We start from the raw sequence: 21,847 nt of genomic DNA, 5'->3' as shown, positions 1-21,847 counted from the left end.
GTGCCATGCAGACTTCCCCTGAACCATTCATTAGTGCCACACATGAACAGCACCCCAGTATCATTTGACCTCATGCAAATTGTTCACAGGCAAAAATAATTTGCCTGTCAAACATTTTCAACAAATACTGGTAGGTACAAATACTGTGGCACTGTGATTGATACCAAGCTTTGTTTCCAGTCAGATACTGAAGCCGACTGTAAAAAGGTCCAGCAGAGTTTGTTCTTTGTAAGGAAGATGAAGACTTTTGTGTAATTTCTTTTATGAGTTCACTGTCACTTTGGGGTGTAGGGAGTCAGGGGTGAGGACCCAAATTCAGACACTGAACAGGCTCAAACAGTTCAACGATTTATTCAAAAAACAATAACAACAAAAGACGTAAAGCCAAAGGTAAAAAAAAACCCTTAAAATCCAAATTCCATAAAAGGGGAAGTAAGCAAACACTGGGGAACCAGGAAAACACACAGCACAACTATACACAAAATGCAGAACAGACCACAATAACCCAACAACTAAACAGGGGAGACAAGACTATAATATACTTTGCCACTGTTGTCATATTGACATGTTTTGTCCGCCCAGTCTCACAGCAGTTCTATTGATCTATCCTCAGATGCAGAGCTAGCCTCCCCAGCAGGACCTCAAACTGTTCCATCGACATCCTAAAATATGTCCAGAACTGGGCGTGGTAAAATTATTCACAGATGAGGATTTCACGCTTTATGCTGTTACAGCTGGCTCAACACCGAACATAACAATGGACACAATCAAGATAAAGTTTTACTGCATTTAGTTTATTGAAGTAGATTAATGAATAAATGATAAACCGAACAGTGTGCCAATCAGATGATCCAAGTAAAGGGTCAATAGCAAATGGCGAATGTCCAAATTGTAGTTCTGAACTATGTTGGCCCAATGCATGAACCTCTGCTTGCTGTTATACATGCAATGTAGAAACACCAAAGGATTATGGTCTGTATAAACAACAACAGGTTGAAAGGAAGAACTCACACACACCTCAAAGTGCTGTAAAGCCCACAACAAGTCCAGGGCCTCCTTTTCAATAGTGCTGTAGAAAAATAGCAGATAGGATGGTCAATGCCTGCTAAATCTTCCTGGATGAGAACAGCACAGGCACCTGTACCACTTGCATCGACCTCAAGCTTGAATCACAGAGATGTCAGAGGCCCTCTGTGTCAAAGGAACTTGCCAGTAGCCTTTTAACAAGTCTAACTTGGTCACATAGCAAGCTGTTCCTACCCTATCAATACAATCCTCAACACGAGGAAGAGGAAAAGAGTCAGACCTAGTTACACTGTTCACTTTGCGATAGTCTGTCCAGAACCTAGGAGTCAATTCAACTTTTGGCACCAGTGAACAGGGTGAACTCCAAGAACTGTTACTGGGAACTGCAAGACCATTCTTTTTAGCAAATACCAACCTCTTTTTTCATCAGTTCACGCTTGATAGGGTTGACACGATAAGGATGCTGTTTAATGCGAGCACAATCACCTACATCAATGTCATGATGTAGTACATTTGTACAAGTGGATCTGAAAAAAAAAAAAAAAAATCAAGGTGATCACATATCAACCCAAGAATATCTTCCTTTTGAGAGTCAGGAAGATAGGACATTTGAGCCTTGAGATTTGCCAGCACTTATGAGTTCTGGAACCGGCCACCCATAGCAGGTGTGTTTTCTTTGGTCAAACCATTATCAGCAGGACAAGTGGAAACGACGGCAACAACACCACTCACTTCATTTGAAGGACTTTGCCCTTCTGATGGCCGGGCTGTATAAGTCTTCAGCATGTTAACATGACATACCTGAGACTTATACTTTCTGTCTAGAGTCAGTGTCACTTAGCTTCTTCTTAACAACATAAGGCCCAGCAAACCCTGCATGTAACACTGACTTGGGTATGGGCGGCAAAAGAACCAAAACTGAGTCTCCAGGCTGGAAAGAGCATTTTTATCAAACTGTTGTTTCATTTTAGACTGAGAGTTTGCCATAGCCTGTTTAGCTAGGTTGCACACATGATGGAGACGTTCCTGAAAGTCAAGCACATGGACGGTAGGTGGTGAATCTGCCATTAGCTGTCCCCACAACAGTTTCAATGAGCCTCTGTGTGGCCAAAACACCACACAGTCGGCAGGGCTGAACCCCAATGACTCTTTTACCGTTTCATGGACTGCAAACAACAGAAAGGGTATGGGCCATGCTCCAAGCAATAGGTGTATAGCACATACTTAAGGGTCTGGTGGAATCTCTCTAGAACTCCTTGACTCTCAGGATGGTAAGCACTGGAAACCTGATGCTTCACAGCCATGACCTCTAGTACCTGACTGAAGACCTTAGACATGAAGTTACTCCCCTGGTCTGTTTGGATGACTTTTGGCAACCCAAAAGTAGTGCAGAACTTCAGAAGCTCCCTGACTATAACCTTAGCCTTAAGAGAATGCAACGGTATTGCCTCAGGATAACAAGTGGTGGCATACATGATGGTCAGTATGTACTGAGGACCAGACTTTGACTTCAGCCAGTCAACAATAAGTCTCTCAAATGGTTCCCCCAATACAGGAATAGGCTGTAGAGGGCGCTGGGGAAATCACCTGATTAAGTTTGCTTGCTAACTGCAGCCTTTAAACCAAGCCAAAAGAAGCGTCCTAAGATCCGGTTGTAGGTCTTTTTAATCCCCAAGTGACCAGACATACCGTTATCATGAGCTCAGTTCAGTATCTGAATGATACTCAGAGGCAACAACAACTTGGTAAGTGGCACTCAGTCAAGCCCATCAGGACAAGCAGACCGCTTATGCATGAGCACATCATCTTCCACATAAAAAGCAACAGGGATTGGGCGCCCCCGTAGCCACTATGGTTGGGGCATGTACCACATGGGCTCATGGGCCCTAAGCAGCTGGTCCCCGGATCGACCCCCGGTTCGGCCGGACCTTTACTGGCGTGTCATTCCTCTGCTCTCTCTCCCTGTTTCCCGTCTCATCTCCACTGTCCTATCCAAAACACTTGGCCAAAGAAGAATCAGCCCACTGTGACCTTGCTAGCTCTTCTCTACCTAGCTGCAGTGGTTGTCACAACCGGGGAGGAAACACCTTTTTATCAGCCAGGTCATTGCCCCCAAATGAGGCTGACCCCCTTAACTGGAATGTAAAGGTGCAAATCAACAGACACAGGCCCCCTGGACCAAACAACATTTTGCTCTGAGATAGGACACTTCACACCCTTAGCCACGCACAAAAGGTACAAGAGCTAAACAGGTGAAACAGCTTAATTGTGAATGCCTCAACGCAAAACCCCAAATAACCTAACTACAACAAAGCAGGCCTCACATAGGTCATCAGGATTGACAGGATTTTGATGAACTTCCTCCTTCAGAAATAAACCAGTTCCCCTCTACCTGTGAGATTACTACTTTACTTTACCTGTTTATCTTCAGTGATGCCACCTGGGCACGCCAGGGGCCACCCCAGAGCTATCACACAAAAAATAATAAAAGTGGAGCTGGTCTCTCCAGCACCTGCTGGGAAAGTTCAAACAACTACCTCATGTGGCTGCACATAGGTGTCCTGACTAACTAGAAAACAAAGGACTGGTTTGCTGATCGAGTCCCCATTACTATGTTACAGCTGGCCTCAACACCGAACATTAGAATCAACACAACCAAGAGAAGGTTTTACTGCATTTAGTTTATTGGAGTAGATGAATGAATAAATGATAAACTGAATACCTAACACCAACAAAGGTGCTACTGTTGCAGGCTGGAGAGAGAGATAATGAGGCCCACTGCCACAGGTGTGTGCCAATCAGATGATCCATACTCTTGTCTCTGTTATTCATCCTTGTTCAATACACGCTCATATGAAGCCTTTTCCATGGAAAAGTTCATAATAATAATAAAAGTTAATAATAATAATAATTCTATTGAAGTAAAAACCACACAAATATTATCAGGAAAATGTACTTTAGCATCAGAAGTTCCATGACTCATTCTGCAGAGTTATGATATACAGTATATCACTGATTTTTACCTATTAATTAAAATATTGATATTACCATTTAGCTCAAAGCACTACTCACCTACACAATCACAATCGCACGATGACTTTTACAACATATATTACTAATAAGGTAAGGTCAGAAATAGGACATATGAAAATTATCTGTATAATTCAAGATCATCATGCAAATTCTCGAAAGAAAACAGCTAAATATGTTCTGATAAAACATTACTCTTTTACCAGATGAAGAGAATGGAAATGGAAACTGACAGAATTCAAACATTAAAGTTCATCTCTTTTCTTAGTGGTTTTCTTCTCAGTCTCCTTTTCCTTGTGGAAGACCTTTCCATCCGACTGCTTCCTCCAGCTCAGTTTGACGTCTCCGTCCACTCCCTCGTCCTTCAGCTTCTGTTTGAGCTGAGACACAAAAACATTTACTTTGTTGAATATCACTCACTGCTGAGAGTTAAAGGAAATATCTTTGATATAACTTTGGAAATGTGAGTCATTATCTGAAACCTGATACTAAACAAGAAACTTGACTGTTTAAATATGAAATAACTGATTTCAGTGTTGTGTTGTAGATCTACTCCCATTGTTTCCAAAACTGAAAACTCAATAAGAAGCTAAAGTACATACATAAAAATTAAAAAGGTCAAACATTATTTACCTCCCTCAAGATGTCTTCCATCACAGGAGGGTCATTCAGATCCAGAGAGGAGCTTTTCTTCATGAGCCTCACTCTCACCACTTTCTTTGTTTTCTTTGCTGAAAAACAAACAGGCTTCACCAGTTACACTGTAGTTGGATAATAATGATGTTTTTACAAATATCACATCTTGAATAATTTAACTTGGCTTAGCTTAGCATGAACCTCTACTCTCTTATTGGCCTTCACACTCTTTGCATCAGTGAAACCAACACTTCAGCAACACAAACCCTTCATCTGCTGTTGATCCCTACTGTGTATTAACTTTCCAAATAAGCTCATGAACATTATCAATAATAATAAATGCAATAAAACATATTTTCTATATCCATAACTTTTTATTATTATGTTGTCCAGTCCAGCACTTTGGTCCAGACTAAAATTTCTCAACAACTGTTGGATGGATTGGCATGAAATTTGGTTCAGTTCATGTTCAAGGTTCCCAGACAAACAGTTAGAAGAATTCTGATGAAATGTGGTTTAGACATTTATGTTCCCTCAGGATGAATTTCAAAAACTTTGATGATCCTTTAACTTTTCAACTGGCGCCACCATCAGGTAAAACTTTCAGTTTATCCCAGTACTCTGGTTTTAACACCTGCAAAACTAATGACATTCCCATCATCCTTAACTGTTCTTTGTGTTCACATTGAATACAGTGAACATGGTAAACATTATACCAGCTAAACATCAGCATGTTAGCATTGTCATTGTGAGCATGTATCTGCAGGTGAAGGAAACCTAAATCTACATTTAAAGGCTGACTGAGTCATGACTTACCAATGTAGCAAATAAATGCTTTCCTCTGACCACAGGTCCAGTCCTCCCATTTTCCAGAGCCACTGAAGTCTGCTGCCACACAGTTCTCCGTGTTCCCATTAGGTTCAACCTCATTCCAGTACCTAAATGAGGAGTTACTTCCATCCGACCACTTCCAGGAGTCTCTGAAAAGGCCGATCCAGACACTTTGTCCTGAAGGTAGCAGCTCTGTTACCTTCTGGTTTTCCTCCATGTTTCTCACACTGGCCAGGTCTGTGTGGTTTGCTCTGCAGTAGCTCTGAGCTTCAGTCCATGTCATTGTTTTGCTGATGAAGACAAATGTGACATTTGACCCTGAAAACAGATCATAGTGAAGAGCTGAGCAGCAGTAACATAACCATAAGCATTAGTAGTGTGTAGTATAGTGTTAGTGTTTCCATCTGGACTGTCAGCTTGTTGCTCATCTGTAAAGTACTTTGAATTGGACCAACCTAGAAAAAGGTGCTGTACAAATAAAGTCTGATTGATTGATTGAACTGTGAGCCCAAATAAGGAAAACACAGAGACAAAGAGAAGCAGAAAGTGGGAGAGATAAAGAAACTAAACTGCTGTGTTGTATGGTGTAATTTCACCAGTTAAAATCCTCACCTCTGACATCCATGCAGACTGCTGTACGGAGAACATCACAAAAAACATCATTCCACTGTCCATCATTGGTGATCCATGCACAGTGTTCTCTACTATTGTAATTGTCTGGTTCTCCAGAGTACCAGTTCCTGAACTCAGCCTCCTCCTGTGTGTAGAAACTTCTGTCTGACAGCGACCACCTCCAGCTGTTCACATCGTCGTACAGACCTATCCAGGCTCGCTGGAAAAAGCATTTTTTATTAAAAATCTGATGTAAAATATTTGATCTTTGCTAAAATTGTAAAGTTGCTCAAGGCAAAATTTTTCACAAAATAATTTCTTGTTACACTCTTGATCCTGCCTATTACTCCATTTACACCTGTTATTAAAATGTGATCTATATCCAGACAATAAACACTGTGATCTTGTCTTTACATTTACACCTGATGATTTTAATGCGTTCTTGTTATCCTCATTGAGATTTTAATGCTCTGATCAATGTACTGTGTGATGAACACATGTTACCTGATTTGATCAACATGTTTCCATTATGTGTGATTTGTCAAATTCGTGTTCATCATTGTAACATCAACTTGTCAAGCTGACGCAGATAGTGAAGTCTAGACTCAGTCATTTACATACTGGATGAAATGAACATTTAAATATTCAAATCATTTGTTTGTCACACACATGGTTAACATCCTTTGATAAATTTGTTTGTGTGGCGACCAACAGTTTCTAAAGTAGTTAAATGTGTCTCCATCTTTACCAGATGATTTAGCTGCTTACATGTCAATGCATCAACAATAATAATCAGATATTTAATAATCTAACACCATTTTGTGTTCAGAGTAGTTTTACCTTTGATACTGAAGTACATTTGAATACAGGGCTTTTACTTGTAACAGAGTATTTCTACACTCTGGTCTTACTACTCTTCCATTAGTAAAGGATTGTAGTACTTCTTCCACCTTTGTATTTCAACAGTAGATGAATGTACTTGCTTGTACTAGTGTTTCTGTAATTTAATGGGACACATGCTGCCAACTGTTTAATGTTGGTATTGACAGGACTGATCCCATTGTTAAAATCAGTGAATGTTAAAATGACATTCTGTTATCCAGTTTAGTAATATGTACACTCATGTCTCACATGTTTTACTTTCTGCTGTTGTCCCACATAAAAACCAACCCAGTGGTTATATTCACTAAGAAAGTGGAACATTTGCACCATATTGTTTATTAGAGCCTGATGACAATGACCTGATACAGTCAGTGTGAGGGACTGAACCTTCAGTCACACTGTGTGAGTGCAGGACAGTTCACATAATGTAAGTACAGTGATGGAAGAAGTACTCAGATCCTTTCCTGAAGTAACAGTACCAACACAACAATGGAGAAATACTCTATAAAATCCTACTTCAGTGAAAGTACAGAAGTATTATCAGTGTCATGTACTTCAACTGTCAGCAGCAAAAGTAGTGGTGGTGCAGTAAAACTTCCTCTGTGGCTGATCTACATTATTATTCTATAGGACATTATCATGCATTTTACTGTTACTGTTTACTGTATCTAGTGATGGTGGAGGCTGTTCTAACTACTTCATCAGTTTGATCATTTAGTGGTTCCCAACCTCAGGGGTTACAAGATGTTTTCAGTTTTTTGAGTTTTCTCTAATCTAATCTAATCTAATCTAATCTAATCTCTAATCTTTCTTTTCTAATCTTTTTTTGTTTATTTTTTAAAGAAATATCAAATAATTTCACCTTTTTGGGTTTTTCAAAAGAAACCATCAGAGAGCCTGAACCAGACTCTGTTTTTCACAAACCAATAACAGCTGGGAACCACTGGTTTAACCTGAACAATACTTCATACTTCATAAGCTTTTTTGTATGTTGTTTACATAAAATCTTCATTTGTGAAGTATCTAGTAAGTATCTCTGTCAGATAAATGTAGTGTAAATAAAAATTACAATATTTAGAGTAGAGTAGAAGTGGAAAGTAGCATAAAATGGAACAAACCAAATCAAGTACTCACATAGCTGTATGTTGGGTAGACCATTCTGCTTAAATCTGCCATGGAGGTCAAGAGGTTCACGTCCTCCATGTTGTCTATAGTGGCCAGGTCTGTGTATTTTTCTCTGCAGTAGCTCTGAGCTTCAGTCATGTTCATTTGTTCATAAACCAAATGGTACTGATGAGCAGGGAGTGATGAGACAGCACACAGCCCTGTAGTGACAGACATGGATATTGATCAGATTTGGGCTAAAAATTCCTTCTATAATCACTTTGTATTGTGTTACATTTCACATCAATTAAAAGATAATGTATAGAAAATTATAGAAAATATAAAACACTTGCCTGCTGCAGCTGTGATGAAAAGAAGAACCTTTTCCATGGTTGTATGTTCCACCTTTGTCTCCTTTACTCTGTGACTGTGGAGCTGTTGTAATCTCGTATTAGGTTGTCTACACTTTAATCAGCTTTATGCAAAGTTTTTTAGGGAAAGACTTATTTGCATATCTCGCTTTTCAGTGTCATGCTGACTGATTTACTTGATGGTTATACATAAAGACTATAAAATAATAATAAATAATGTTTATAATAAAAATAAACAAATAAAAACAAAACCTCTGCTGCCATCCTGCACATAAAACAGAGACAGATTAATTTAGGACAGTAGAAAAGAAACAGAGATGAATAAAGTGCAGTTCCTGGTCAGATGCAGGAACTGTGTAGGTGTGACAGCCTCATTTACATTTAGAGATTGGGTCTTTCAGTGGTTTTTGGACTAAAGGACAGTTTGCGGTGCCATGCAGACTTCCCCTGAACCATTCATTAGTGCCACACATGAACAGCACCCCAGTATCATTTGACCTCATGCAAATTGTTCACAGGCAAAAATAATTTGCCTGTCAAACATTTTCAACAAATACTGACCACAATCAGTAGGAACTTCAGGCAGTGATATATCCATTACATTAATAAAGCTTCATTCTACAGTGATTGTTCTTTCACATACTTGAAAAGGTGTTTAGAAGTTTTAGAAGAGCACAGCCCAGTGTTTCAAACATTCACCAAACACACACTGATATTGTTCAGGTACAAATACTGTGGCACTGTGACTGATACCAAGCTTTGTTTCCAGTCAGATACTGAAGCCGACTGTAAAAAGGTCCAGCAGAGTTTGTTCTTTGTAAGGAAGATGAAGACTTTCAGGTGTTTCATTTCTTTGATGACTGTTTTTCATCTGTGTTTTATTGAATCTGTTCTTACTGACTTTATTGTGGTTTGGTTTGGTTGCTTCAGGCTGCACTTTATGTAGCTCTGTTTTCTTTGCATCGGCCCAGTTTAACTGGATGGTAGCTGAGGGTCTGTTTTTGGCTTGATCTGATGCTGTTTTTATTTCTTGTAGTTATTTAATTAATAAAAAAATTAAATTCATGTGAAGAGGAACTATAGGCAAAAGGCAACTTTAGCGTTACATGCACTGGTTCAAGTTACAAAAACTTGAATATTATCTAAAATTAAAGTCACAAATTTTCTCTAACCTCTGATTTTTTGTTCATATTGGATAATTTGAGGGGGATACACTGATGATAGGTATCCAACAGCCCCTGACAGCCATCTTGAACCAGCAGGTCCTCTGCAAGGCTACACCTGTTTTAAACCGCTCAGATCAGATTCAGATTCAGATTGAAATTCTTCCCCCAGGCCAAATACTCAGCACACTGGTTCAACTGCAACTGGAGTTTGGTCTCCTTTGTTACATGTGCAATAAACTTGCTAAATTTGCACATGTAATATTATACACATTACACTGTGTGTGTGTGTGTGTGTGTGTGTGTTTTGTTGTTCTGTATTTTTGAACTTATTTTGTATATATACTGTGTTGTTGTCTTTCTCATCTTCATCTGACTGCAAGCCAAGTGTCCAATCTGCAAATCATTCAGGGCGAATTCTTGGTATGATTATAAACAGTTTGACATATAATTTGGTAGATACATATTGAAATAAATGAACGTTTTTTTTTATATGGGAGTTACCAAACTGCAGATATTCTGATTATCAGGTCTGGTCTGGATATAACACTGCCTTGAAGTTCCTACTGATTATTCCCTACTGTCTGTGGTCAGTATTTGTTGGTCAAATAAGATGACATCAAATATGTTTTTCACAGGCGCATCATTTTTGCCTGTGACCAATTTGAATGAGGTCAAATGATACTGAGGTATTGTTCACTGTTCATGAAGGCACTGTGAACACTTTTGTTTTCCTAAAAGCACTGAAAGACTGAACCTCTAAATGTAAATGAGGCTGTCACAGCTTCACTGTATCTGACCAGGAACTGCACTTTATTTAGCTCTGTTTCCTTTGTTACTGACAGTACATTGCAGCACATTGTCAGATGTTTTTGTCAACCCATTCTCACGACAGTTTATGAAACAGTCATACAATGTAATCTACTGTAATCTTTTGATTTCATGCACATGGACAGCACGACGGCCATGCTAACAGAAACATGTACTTCAGTATCAAAAGGAAAAGGACTCATTCTGCAGAATGGTATATTATTGATTATTACTGATTATCTAAAATATGTAGAAGTACAATAGAAGAATATAAGTTGTATTTTAGCATTTCCATTAATAGCACATTAGCATGATGATATTAGCTTTTAGCTCAAAGCACTGCTCACTTATCCAATCACAACATGATGATTCAGTTCACACCCATAATAAGGTGATGTCATAGAAATAGGACATATGATAATTATCTGTATAATTCAAGATAATCACACAGATTATAGAAAGAAAACAGCAAAATATGTTTTGACAAAACATTATTCTTTTACAGGATGAAGAGAAAGAAAATATTTGATGGAAACTGACAATAAATTTTAAAGTTCATCTTTTTTCTTAGTGGTTTTCTTCTCAGTCTCCTTTTCCTTGTGGAAGACCTTTCCATCCGACTGCTTCCTCCAGCTCAGTTTGACGTCTCCGTCCACTCCCTTGTCCTTCAGCTTCTGTTTGAGCTGAGAAACAAAATCATTTACTTTGTTGAATATCACACAGAAAATTCTTCACCAAATACACTTGTCCAACTACACTTTAACTATAACTGCCTCACACTGGCCACAATGTTAAACCACTGACAGGTGAAGTGAATAACATTGATCATCTTGTTACAATGCAATGTTCTGCTTGGAGTCCTTGGATCTTTCACTCATCCAAATAACAACAGCACTTCCCCGTGGCAGCAGGACAGTGCTCTCATCATACCACAGAAGCAGCTCAGAAATGTCTCGAGGAACACGACAAAGAGCTCAAGGTGTTGACCTGACCTCCAAACTCCCCAGATCCCAATCTGATCCAGAATCTGTGGGATTATCTGGACCCCTAGAGGTCCTATGTCCATGCCCTGATGGGTCACTGTTGTTTTGGAAGCCAGAGGGGTACATACACAATATTAGGTGGGTCTTAAATGCAAGCCACTAAACTTGCCAGCATAGCAAAATTATGGCTTGAGACAACCCAACTCAACTAGACCACTGTCCACTGAAAAACAATATCTGATGCTCATCCTTCAAGTCAGCCTTAGCAGTAAGCAGAGGAAACCCAATGCTATACATAAACCAATGTCACTCTGTAACAATGTAAATACCACCAAGTGACAAAATGATGTGTAGCTGTCCCTCCAGGGAAAGAGCAGGGAAACAACAATGACCTAGCTGCTGGGAGTTAGAGGAAATATTTTTGATATACATGGTTTTTGCATGAAGTCAAATGACACTGAGGTAATGTACTTGTATGCTGATACAAACTCTTTGTTTTACTAAAACCACAGGTGAATGTAAATGAGCTTCTCACTCCTACACTGTGCCTTACCAGAAACTGAACTTTATTTAGCTCTGTTTTCTTGCCATTGTCCCAGCTTCATCTTCCCCTTTTTATGTGAACAATAGTGGCAGTGTTCATATTTTTGGCTTGATCAGTTGCTGTTTGTATTTCATGTATTTCAAAAAGTCATCTATTGATTTTGTGTGACTCAAATTTACCTTTATTTTTGTGACAGCCAACACGACGGTCGAACACTATGACCTCTGACCATCAAAATCAAATCAGTTCATCTTTGGCTCAACCTGAACGTTTGAACAAAATACAAAGATGATACAAAGGTCAAACATTACCTGCCTCAAGATGTCTTCCATCACAGCAGGGTCATTCAGATCCAGAGAGGAGCTTTTCTTCATGAGCCTCACTCTCACCACTTTCTTTGAGACAGGTGCTGAAAAACAAACAGGCTTCATCAGTTACAGTTTCTAGTTGGATAATAATGACATTCTTACAGATATTACATCATAAATAATCAATGGAAACCTAAATCTACATTTAAAGACTGACTGAGTCATGACTTACGACTGTAGCAGATAAATGCTCTCCTCTGACCACAGTGCTGGTCCTCCCATTTTCCAGAGTTGTTGAAGTCTGCTGCCACACAGTTCTCTGTGCCCTCATTAGGTTCACCTGTGATCCAGTACCTAAATGAGGAGTTACTTCCATCTGACCACTTCCAGGAGTCTCTGAAAAGGCCGATCCAGATTCTTTTTAGTAAAGGTAGCAGCTCTGTTACCTTCTGGTTTTCCTCCATGTTTCTCACACTGGCCAGGTCTGTGTGGTCTGGAGGGTCGGGTCCCTCCAGAGCGTCACAGAATGTTTTCAGTTTTGGAAAAATAATAAATAATTTTACCTCTTTGGGCTTCAAACAATTGTTCAAATGAAACCATCAGAGAACTCAGAGACATTTGAAATGTGACAAGGAGCCTGAACCAGGCTCTGTTTTTCTGGAAGTGAAAATATGTTATATTTTATAAGCTTATTGTATGTTGTTTATATAAAATCTTCATTTTCAACGTATCTAGTAACTACCTCTGTCAGATAAATGTTGCTCAGTAAAAAGTACAATATTTCCCTCTGAAATGTCATGGAGGTGGAAAGTAGCAGAAAATGGAACAAATAGTACAAGGACCTCTCGAACTGTAAAAGATGAAATGAAAGACACAAAGGTGAACTCACATAGCTGTATGTTGGGTAGACCATTCTGTTTAAATCTGCCATGGAGGTCAAGAGGTTCACGTCCTCCATGTTGTCTATAGTGGCCAGGTCTGTGTATTTTTCTCTGCAGTAGCTCTGAGCTTCAGTCATGTTCATTTGTTCATAAACCAAATGGTACTGATGAGCAGGGAGTGATGAGACAGCACACAGCCCTGTAGTGACAGACATGGATATTGATCAGATTTGGGCTAAAAATTCCTTCTATACAATAGTTTGACTTTGTAAAATGACATTTCAGTGTATTCAGCTGTGTCATTGTTTTGGTGGTTAAAGCTCTTCTAATATGGACGTCATAGAAAATACATATATAAAAACACTTGCCTGCTGCAGCTGTGATGATCAGAAGAACCTTTTCCATTGTTGTATGTTCCACCTTTGTCTCCTTCAGTCTGTGACTGAGGAGCTGTTGAAATGACTGTTATCAACACTTTCATCAGCTTCGTGCAAAGTTGTTTATGGAAACACTTATTTGCATATCTGGCTGTTAAGTTTCATACTGACTGATTTGTATGATAGCTGATACTGTACTGACCTGTCAGGTCACGAATAAAACCATATTTGATCTTGTGATGGGGGCTCCTTTTTGCACCCACACATCAAACAATCATCATCAATTTTTCCCTCAAATACAACATTAGTTATTTTTGTGCCAATATTAGAGGTTTCTACCAGTAGTGGACATGAAGATATGTCATTCAGTCATTTTCGTAGGACCAAAATGGTACATGGGATGGTGAATAGGAACATGAAAACATATGTGGAAATAGCTTACATATGATTTTATGTTTCTTTCATGGACAGCACCAGTCAGTGCTTAGCACCTCTGGGAACTCCTTCAAGGCCATTCCAGGTGACTACCTCATGAAGCTGAAGTGTGCAAAGCTGTCATCAAAGTAAAAGGTGGCTACTTTGAAGAATCTCAAAAATAAAACCTATTCTGCTTTGTCTAACACTTATGACAACATTCCATATATGTTCCTTCATAGTTCTGATGTCCTCAATATTAATCCACAATGCAGAAAATAGCAAAAATAAAGAAAAACCATTGAATGAGAAGGTGTCTAAACCTTTGAATGGTACTGTATATGTATTTACACACACACACACACACACACACACACACACATTATATATATATATATATATATATATATATATATATATATATATATATATATATATATATATATATATCTCTACCTGGACCCTCTTTAGACCAAACAGATCAATCAAGAGCGAAAGGCCTCGGTAACAGACGTGATCAAGAAACCACTGGTCACTCTGGCTGAGCTCCAGACATCCTGTGGGGAGATGGGAGAAACTTCTAGAAGGACAATACATCACTGCAATACTCCACTGATCTGGGCTTAAAGGCAGGATGGTCAGATGGAGGACTCTCCTTCGTAAAAGACATATAAAAACCCATGTGGAGTTTGCAAAACAGCACCTAAAGGTCCCTTAGGCTGTGAGAAACAAGATTCTCTGGTCTGATGAAACCAAGATTGAACTGAATGGTTGTCCTTCTGAAGGTTTCTCCCATCTCTACACACAATCCCTGGAGCTCAGCCTGAGTGACCATCAAGTTCTCAGTCACCTCTGTTATCTGGACTGTCTCTGGTTGGCCAGGCAGCCAGATCTTGGAAAAGTCTAGGTTGTTTCAAACTTCCTTCATTTAACAAAAAGGCCAATGTGCTCTTGGGAACCTTCAATGCAGCAGAAAGGTTTTTGTAACCTTCCCCAGATCTGTGCCTCAACACAGTCCTGTCTCTGAGCTCTGCAGGTGCTTCCTCTGACCTGCTTTGATAAGCACTGTCCTCGCTTTATATAGACAAGTGTGTGCCTTTACAAATCAAAACCAGAGTTTTGAGGTGATGCTGGGACTGTAATCACTAGTTCAATCTGAGGGTCGTTATCACATGCCACATCTCCTCCCCCATCTTCTGCCAGCTCTAGACCGTCACTGTCAAATACAGGTTAAAATAGATAAGTAGCTAGATGGCAATATTGCATAAAGCTGCACTGAAAAGTCAGAGGATCACCAGAGTTATTACAATTCATTCTTTTTGACTCTTCACTAAGCTGCGCACCACTGCCCAATCACAGTGTAGAATCACCCCGGTTTGTCACATGTACTATTAGTTCGATTTGACATAAATGGTCTCCAATCAAGGTGTAGAAACACCCCAAAGATGATCCAGAGATTTTAGCATGGGCTGCAACATTATAAAATGTGGAAAAAGTGAAGGGGTCTGAATACTTTCTGAATGTATTATATATGCTGCTTCCAGGATGAATATCTATACAGCGTATGAAATAAACATTTTGCATTTACTTAAGTAAAAATGTATTTAAGCATCAAAAATAACATGACTCATTCTGCAGAACAGATCATGGTCTTGCAGTGTTATATTACTGATTATTATTAATTCAATTCTAAGCTGTATTTTAGCATTTCCATTGCAAGCATGTTGATATTAGCATTTAGCTCAAAGCACTGCTCACCTATGCAATCATAATAATATGATGATTCTTACAGTTTAAATTCCTAACAAGGTGATGTCATAGAAATAGGACATATGATAATTATCTGTATAATTCAAGATAATCACACAGATTATAGAAAGAAAACAGCAAAATATGTTTTGACAAAACATTATTCTTTTACAGGATGAAGAGAAAGAAAATATTTGATGGAAACTGACAATAAATATTAAAGTTCATCTCTTTTCTTAGTGGTTTTCTTCTCAGTCTCCTTTTCCTTGTGGAAGACCTTTCCATCCGACTGCTTCCTCCAGCTCAGTTTGACGTCTCCGTCCACTCCCTTGTCCTTCAGCTTCTGTTTGAGCTGAGACACAAAATCATTTACTTTGTTGAATATCACACAGAAAATTCTTCACCAAACACTTTTGTTCAGTTACAGTTTAACTGCCTTACACCAATCAGCCACAAAAACCTTGGGTCCTGACGTTCATCTGGATGTTACCCGACACAAATCACTCTCCTAGACATCAGACTGAGAATCATTTTTAATGACCACATGACTGAGGTCTGTGGAATTGGCTTTCAGTATAGTAGTAGCTCAATTCAACAGTGTCAGATCACATTGACCTCGACTTTTGACATTTCACCATCAAAATCTAATCAATTCATCTTTGAGTCAAAGTGAATGTTTATGTGAAGACATTCCCTCAAGATGTTACTGAGATATCGTGTTCGTATTTATCTACTCATGTTGTTTCCAAAATTGAAAACCCATCAAGAGAATATAGTATATACACAAATAATACAAAGGTCAAACATTATTTACCTGCCTCAAGATGTCTTCCATCACAGCAGGGTCATTCAGATCCAGAGAGGAGCTTTTCTTCATGAGCCTCACTCTCACCACTTTCTTTGAGACAGGTGCTGAAAAACAAACAGGCTTCATCAGTTACAGTTTCTAGTTGGATAATGATGATGTTCTAACAAGTGTCATTGAGGTTAGTATGAACCTCCACTGTTACTATCTTATTGGACTTTGCACTCTTCGCATCAGTGAAACCAACACTTCAGCAACATTTAATACAGTGAACATTATACCAACTAAACATCAGCATGTTAGCATTGTCATTGTGAGCATGTTCCACTGTATCTGTAGGTAAAGGAAACTTAAATCTACATTTAAAGGCTGACTGAGTCATGACTTACGACTGTAGCAGATAAATGCTCTCCTCCAATTACAAGTCCAGTCCTCCCATTTTCCATGATAGCCGAAGTTTGCTGCCACACAGTTCTGCGTGTTCCCATTAGGTTCAACCTCATTCCAGTACCTAAATGAGGAGTTACTTCCATCCGACCACTTCCAGGAGTCTCTGAAAAGGCCGATCCAGACATCTTGTCCTGAAGGTAGCAGCTCTGTTACCTTCTGGTTTTCCTCCATGTTTCTCACACTGACCAGGTCTGTGTGGTTTGCTCTGCAGTAGCTCTGAGCTTCAGTCCATGTCATTGTTTTGTTGATGAAGACAAATGTGACATTTGACCCTGAAAACAGATCATAGTGAAGAGCTGAGCAGCAGTAACATAACCATAAGCATTAGTAGTGTGTAGTATAGTGTTAGTGTTTCCATCTGTACTGTCAGCTTGTTGCTCATCTGTAAAGTACTTTGAATTGGACCAACCTAGAAAAAGGTGCTGTACAAATAAAGTCTGATTGATTGATTGAACTGTGAGCCCAAATAAGGAAAACACAGAGACAAAGAGAAGCAGAAAGTGGGAGAGATAAAGAAACTAAACTGCTGTGTTGTATGGTGTAATTTCACCAGTTAAAATCCTCACCTCTGACATCCATGCAGACTGCTGTACGGTAGAAATCACAAGAAACATCGTTCCACTGTCCATCTTTAATCAGTGCGCAGTATTGTCTATTGTCTTTATTGTTTGGTTCTCCAGAGGTCCAGTTCCTGAACTCAGCCTCCTCCTGTGTGTAGAAACTTCTGTCTGACAGCGACCACCTCCAGCTGTTCACATCGTCGTACAGACCTATCCAGGCTCGCTGGAAACACCACGTTTTCTTTAGTCTCAAATGTGATATAAAGTATTTGACCTCTGTAAAGTTGCTCAAGGCAAAAGTTGACAAAATAATTTCTATTTACACTCTTGATGCTGCTCAGTCTCACTCCATTTACACCTGTTATTAAAATGTGATCTGTTTCCAGACAATAAATGCTGTGATCTTGTCTTTACATTTACACCTGATGATTTTAATGTGTTCTCATCATCCACTGAAATCACATGATTACATTTTCATCAGTTCAGGAAGCTTCTGATGTGAGGAGTGCTCAGAGGTCAGAGGTCAGAGCGGGAACAGGAAGACATTGTGTACATACAGCACGTTACATTTGTACACTTTACCTTTACACTGACCTAAGATCCTAACACACTGTGAGCCAGCAGTGGTCAGACAGATCGGATCCCAACACATTTACAACTCGCATTAACATGTGTGTTTTCTGATCTGGATAAGGTGTCTGGATACAGATCACATTTTAATCCCAGGTGTAAACAGGGGCTCTGATCCTCCAACACTTCTTTACAGTATCTTATAATTGCTTTGGTTCAGTTTTCAACAGAGTTTCAGGTTTGACCTCAAAGATTTTGATGCTCTGATCAATGTACTGTGTGATGAACATGTGTTACCTGATTTGATCAACATGTTTCCATTTTGTTTGATTTGTCAAATTTGTGTTCATCACTGAATTTATTCTAATTGTAATTTTAAAATCAACTTGTCATTGTCATGTTTTCATTTTATTTATTGTGTGCTGTGTTGTTTTAAACACAGTGAAGTCTGGACTCTGACTTTACTCTGCAGTCATTTACATACTGGATGAAAAGAACATTTCAATATTCTAATCATTTCACGCACATAGTCCAACTAATGGATAACATCATTTGATGAATTGGTTTGTGTAGCTGTCATGTCTACAATTGTAATTCTACCAGTAACTAAGCTATAACTAAGAGCATTTACTCAAGTACAGTAGTTATGAGGTACTGTACATTTTATTCTAATGTGTTTAACTACATTTCAGAGAAATATTGTATTTACTCTGCTGTGTTTATCTGACAGCTGTAGTTGATAGTTACTTTGCAGGTTCAGATTTTAGAGACAGTAGAAATTATTAACAAATAAAATATGTTTTTTCAAAAGATTAAATTATCCAACAGTTTCTAAAGTAGTTAAATGTGTCTCCATCTTTACCAGATGATTTAGCTGCTTACATGTCAATGCATCAACAATAATAATCAGATATTTAATAATTAATACCATTTTGTGTTCAGAGTAGTTTTACCTTTGATACTGAAGTACATTTGAATACAGGGCTTTTACTTGTAACAGAGTATTTCTACACTCTGGTCTTACTACTCTTCCATTAGTAAAGGATTGTAGTACTTCTTCCACCTTTGTATTTCAACAGTAGATGAATGTACTTGCTTGTACTAGTGTTTCTGTAATTTAATGGGACACATGCTGCCAACTGTTTAATGTTGGTATTGACAGGACTGATCCCATTGTTAAAATCAGTGAATGTTAAAATGACATTCTGTTATCCAGTTTAGTAATATGTACACTCATGTCTCACATGTTGTACTTTCTGCTGTTGTCCCACATAAAAACCAACCCAGTGGTTATATTCACTAAGAAAGTGGAACATTTGCACCATATTGTTTATTAGAGCCTGATGACAATGACCTGATACAGTCAGTGTGAGGGACTGAACCTTCAGTCACACTGTGTGAGTGCAGGACAGTTCACATAATGTAAGTACAGTGATGGAAGAAGTATTCAGATCCTTTCCTGAAGTAACAGTACCAACACAACAATGGAGAAATACTCTATAAAATCCTACTTCAGTGAAAGTAACTAGTAACTAAATCTCTCAGATAAATGTAGTGTATTATATAATAATAATAACAACGTATTATATAATAATACACTACATTATAATTAATAATATATAATATTTCCCTCTGTAAGTAGCATAAAATGGAACAAATCAAGTAAAGTACAAGTACCTCAAAATGTTACTGTCACCTGTCAGTTACATAATTGTAAAAATGACTTTAAAATTTAAGAGACAAAGATGAACTCACATGGGGATATGGGTAGACCATTCTGCTTAAATCTGCCATGGAGTTCAAGAGGTTCACGTCCTCCATGTTGTCTATAGTGGCCAGGTCTGTGTATTTTTCTCTGCAGTAGCTCTGAGCTTCAGTCATGGTCTTGAGTTCATAAACGAAATGGTACTGACGAGGAGGGAGTGATGAGACAGCACACAGCCCTGTAGTGACAGACATGGATATTGATCAGATTTGGGATAAAATACTATTATAATATAGCTTTCATTTGTTAAAATAATAATAAAAATGACATTTCAGTGTATTCAGCTGTGCCATTGTTTTGGTGGTTAAAGCTCTTCTAATATGGACGTCATAAACATAAAATAACTTACTAGTGCAAATTATCATTATTGTATTATTTGACATTTTACATCAATTACAGAAAAATGTATAGGAAATTATAGAGAATATAAAAACACTTGCCTGCTGCAGCTGTGATGATCAGAAGAACCTTTTCCATTGTTGTATGTTCCACCTTTGTCTCCTTCAGTCTGTGACTGAGGAGCTGTTGAAATGACTGTTATCAACACTTTCATCAGCTTCATGCAAAGTTGTTTATGGAAACACTTATTTGCATATCTGGCTGTTAAGTTTCATACTGACTGATTTGTATGATAGCTGATACTGTACTGACCTGTCAGGTCATGGATAAAACCATTAAAGCCACTGTATTTTTAGGTCAAAACCTTGTTAAATGTGTGTTCAAAGTTTTGCACTCTACCAACTAGAAATTCATGACTGATTAAACCTGCAACAGCGTTGATTGGGCGTTCGCAGCTGTCACCCATCAGGTTGCTGGCGGGACACCAGACGACGCAACCATCAGACACTGCATTTACATCTAAATATCTAATGTCCCTGTGTCTACCTTCTTCACAGAGAAAACTGGAAAGATCAGTCAGCTTTGATTGATGCAGTCTCGTTAAACTAATAAGTGGAGACATCAGTGAAACCACACACACAGGCCACCTGAGTGAAACGAGAAACTTAGCTTTGGGCACCAGGGAGGCTGGTCTGTAAAGGCACCTAACCTGCTGTAATCAAAAATATCTTTAATGCACAACAAAGATTCTGTCAAACACCATGTTTCATTGCTGTGAATTGCACACCTCAGTCATCACTTGATGCCACTGACAGAGCTCCAAAACAAATGTACTGATGTCCAGTGGTGTATATGTTTAGCTACCATACCTCCTGTTACAACCTGTCTCAAGGTTGGACAAAGAGCAAGGAAAGCCCTCAGCTGCTGTTACTAAATAGTTTTATTATTATGGGTCATTCTATGTTAAATCAGGTTGTTGCAGCACCATCTCAGATTTTGTTCAAACCTGGTCTTTCTCATGAATGCATCCCCAAACCACAGCCTGGAAAATATTCCTGTTCAAATCCTAAAATGTAATTTCAGGTCAACCTGATGAGAAATGGGCTACAGTACCAAGGCATTCATGGACTGAACAGAAAACAGGGAACTGTTGGAGTGCTTCTTTAAAGTGAGAGGGGCTATACACTAAGGTTATGGGATATATGGATGTTTCAAACCCCAACATCTACACTGACAGAGCAACAACTTCTAGCTCAGGGTTCCAGTATCCGCACAACTAGAGATCGATGAGATACAACAAACATGCTACAGCAAGGGGGAACCAAGACCACAGGTTGGAGGGAGATACCATCATCATCCCCACGCTCCAAGACTGGGTACCATTGGCTGACCAGTTACCAAGACTAAATGTCAGAGTACCTTCTGTATGTGACTGTGCACTACATACTATCCCTAGGCTCTAGGATGGACACTATAAACCACAAAGAGCTGCTTGATGAATACATGCCACGAAGGAATAAAGCAGCGCTGAAGGGAGCAGGATGTGTACACTGTATATCTGTATAGTTTGTCAACAGTACGCGGCTTTGTTCCTTTCGTCCATTATCAATAAAGCTCAAGAAAAAAACAGTCGTCAG

General features: G+C 38.8%; 2 protein-coding genes across 4 annotated transcripts; both read right to left on the bottom strand.

Moving 5' to 3' along the window:
- Positions 1–4,044: 4,044 nt before the first annotated feature.
- LOC108892157 (macrophage mannose receptor 1-like) lies at positions 4,045–8,339 on the bottom strand. Its single transcript, XM_018689578.2, has 5 exons — positions 8,152–8,339; positions 6,136–6,355; positions 5,509–5,841; positions 4,690–4,787; positions 4,045–4,436 (listed from the first exon to the last, which is right to left on the bottom strand). Exons 1-5 carry the CDS (start codon positions 8,284–8,286, stop codon positions 4,302–4,304), a joined length of 921 nt encoding a protein of 306 aa, XP_018545094.2. The 5' UTR covers positions 8,287–8,339; the 3' UTR covers positions 4,045–4,301.
- A 2,122-nt stretch (positions 8,340–10,461) lies between these two features.
- Positions 10,462–20,037, bottom strand: LOC108892156 (macrophage mannose receptor 1-like). Of its 3 annotated transcripts, none has more exons than XM_051067902.1 (5): positions 19,862–20,037; positions 17,543–17,759; positions 16,916–17,248; positions 16,536–16,633; positions 10,462–11,148 (listed from the first exon to the last, which is right to left on the bottom strand). In XM_051067902.1, exons 1-5 carry the CDS (start codon positions 19,985–19,987, stop codon positions 11,014–11,016), a joined length of 909 nt encoding a protein of 302 aa, XP_050923859.1. In that variant the 5' UTR covers positions 19,988–20,037; the 3' UTR covers positions 10,462–11,013. The 3 variants fall into 3 exon arrangements, with proteins under 3 accessions (XP_050923859.1, XP_050923860.1, XP_018545092.2); XM_051067903.1 differs by lacking the exon at positions 16,536–16,633 and adding an exon at positions 12,304–12,401; XM_018689576.2 differs by lacking the exon at positions 10,462–11,148 and adding an exon at positions 15,501–16,073.
- Positions 20,038–21,847: the final 1,810 nt, after the last annotated feature.

The sequence above is a fragment of the Lates calcarifer genome, unplaced genomic scaffold (assembly GCF_001640805.2).
Source record: "Lates calcarifer isolate ASB-BC8 unplaced genomic scaffold, TLL_Latcal_v3 _unitig_2090_quiver_2381, whole genome shotgun sequence".
Taxonomy (NCBI): Eukaryota; Metazoa; Chordata; class Actinopteri; family Centropomidae; genus Lates; species Lates calcarifer.
Note: the sequence above shows the minus strand (reverse complement) of the source record. Positions and strands in the feature narration are given on the sequence as shown.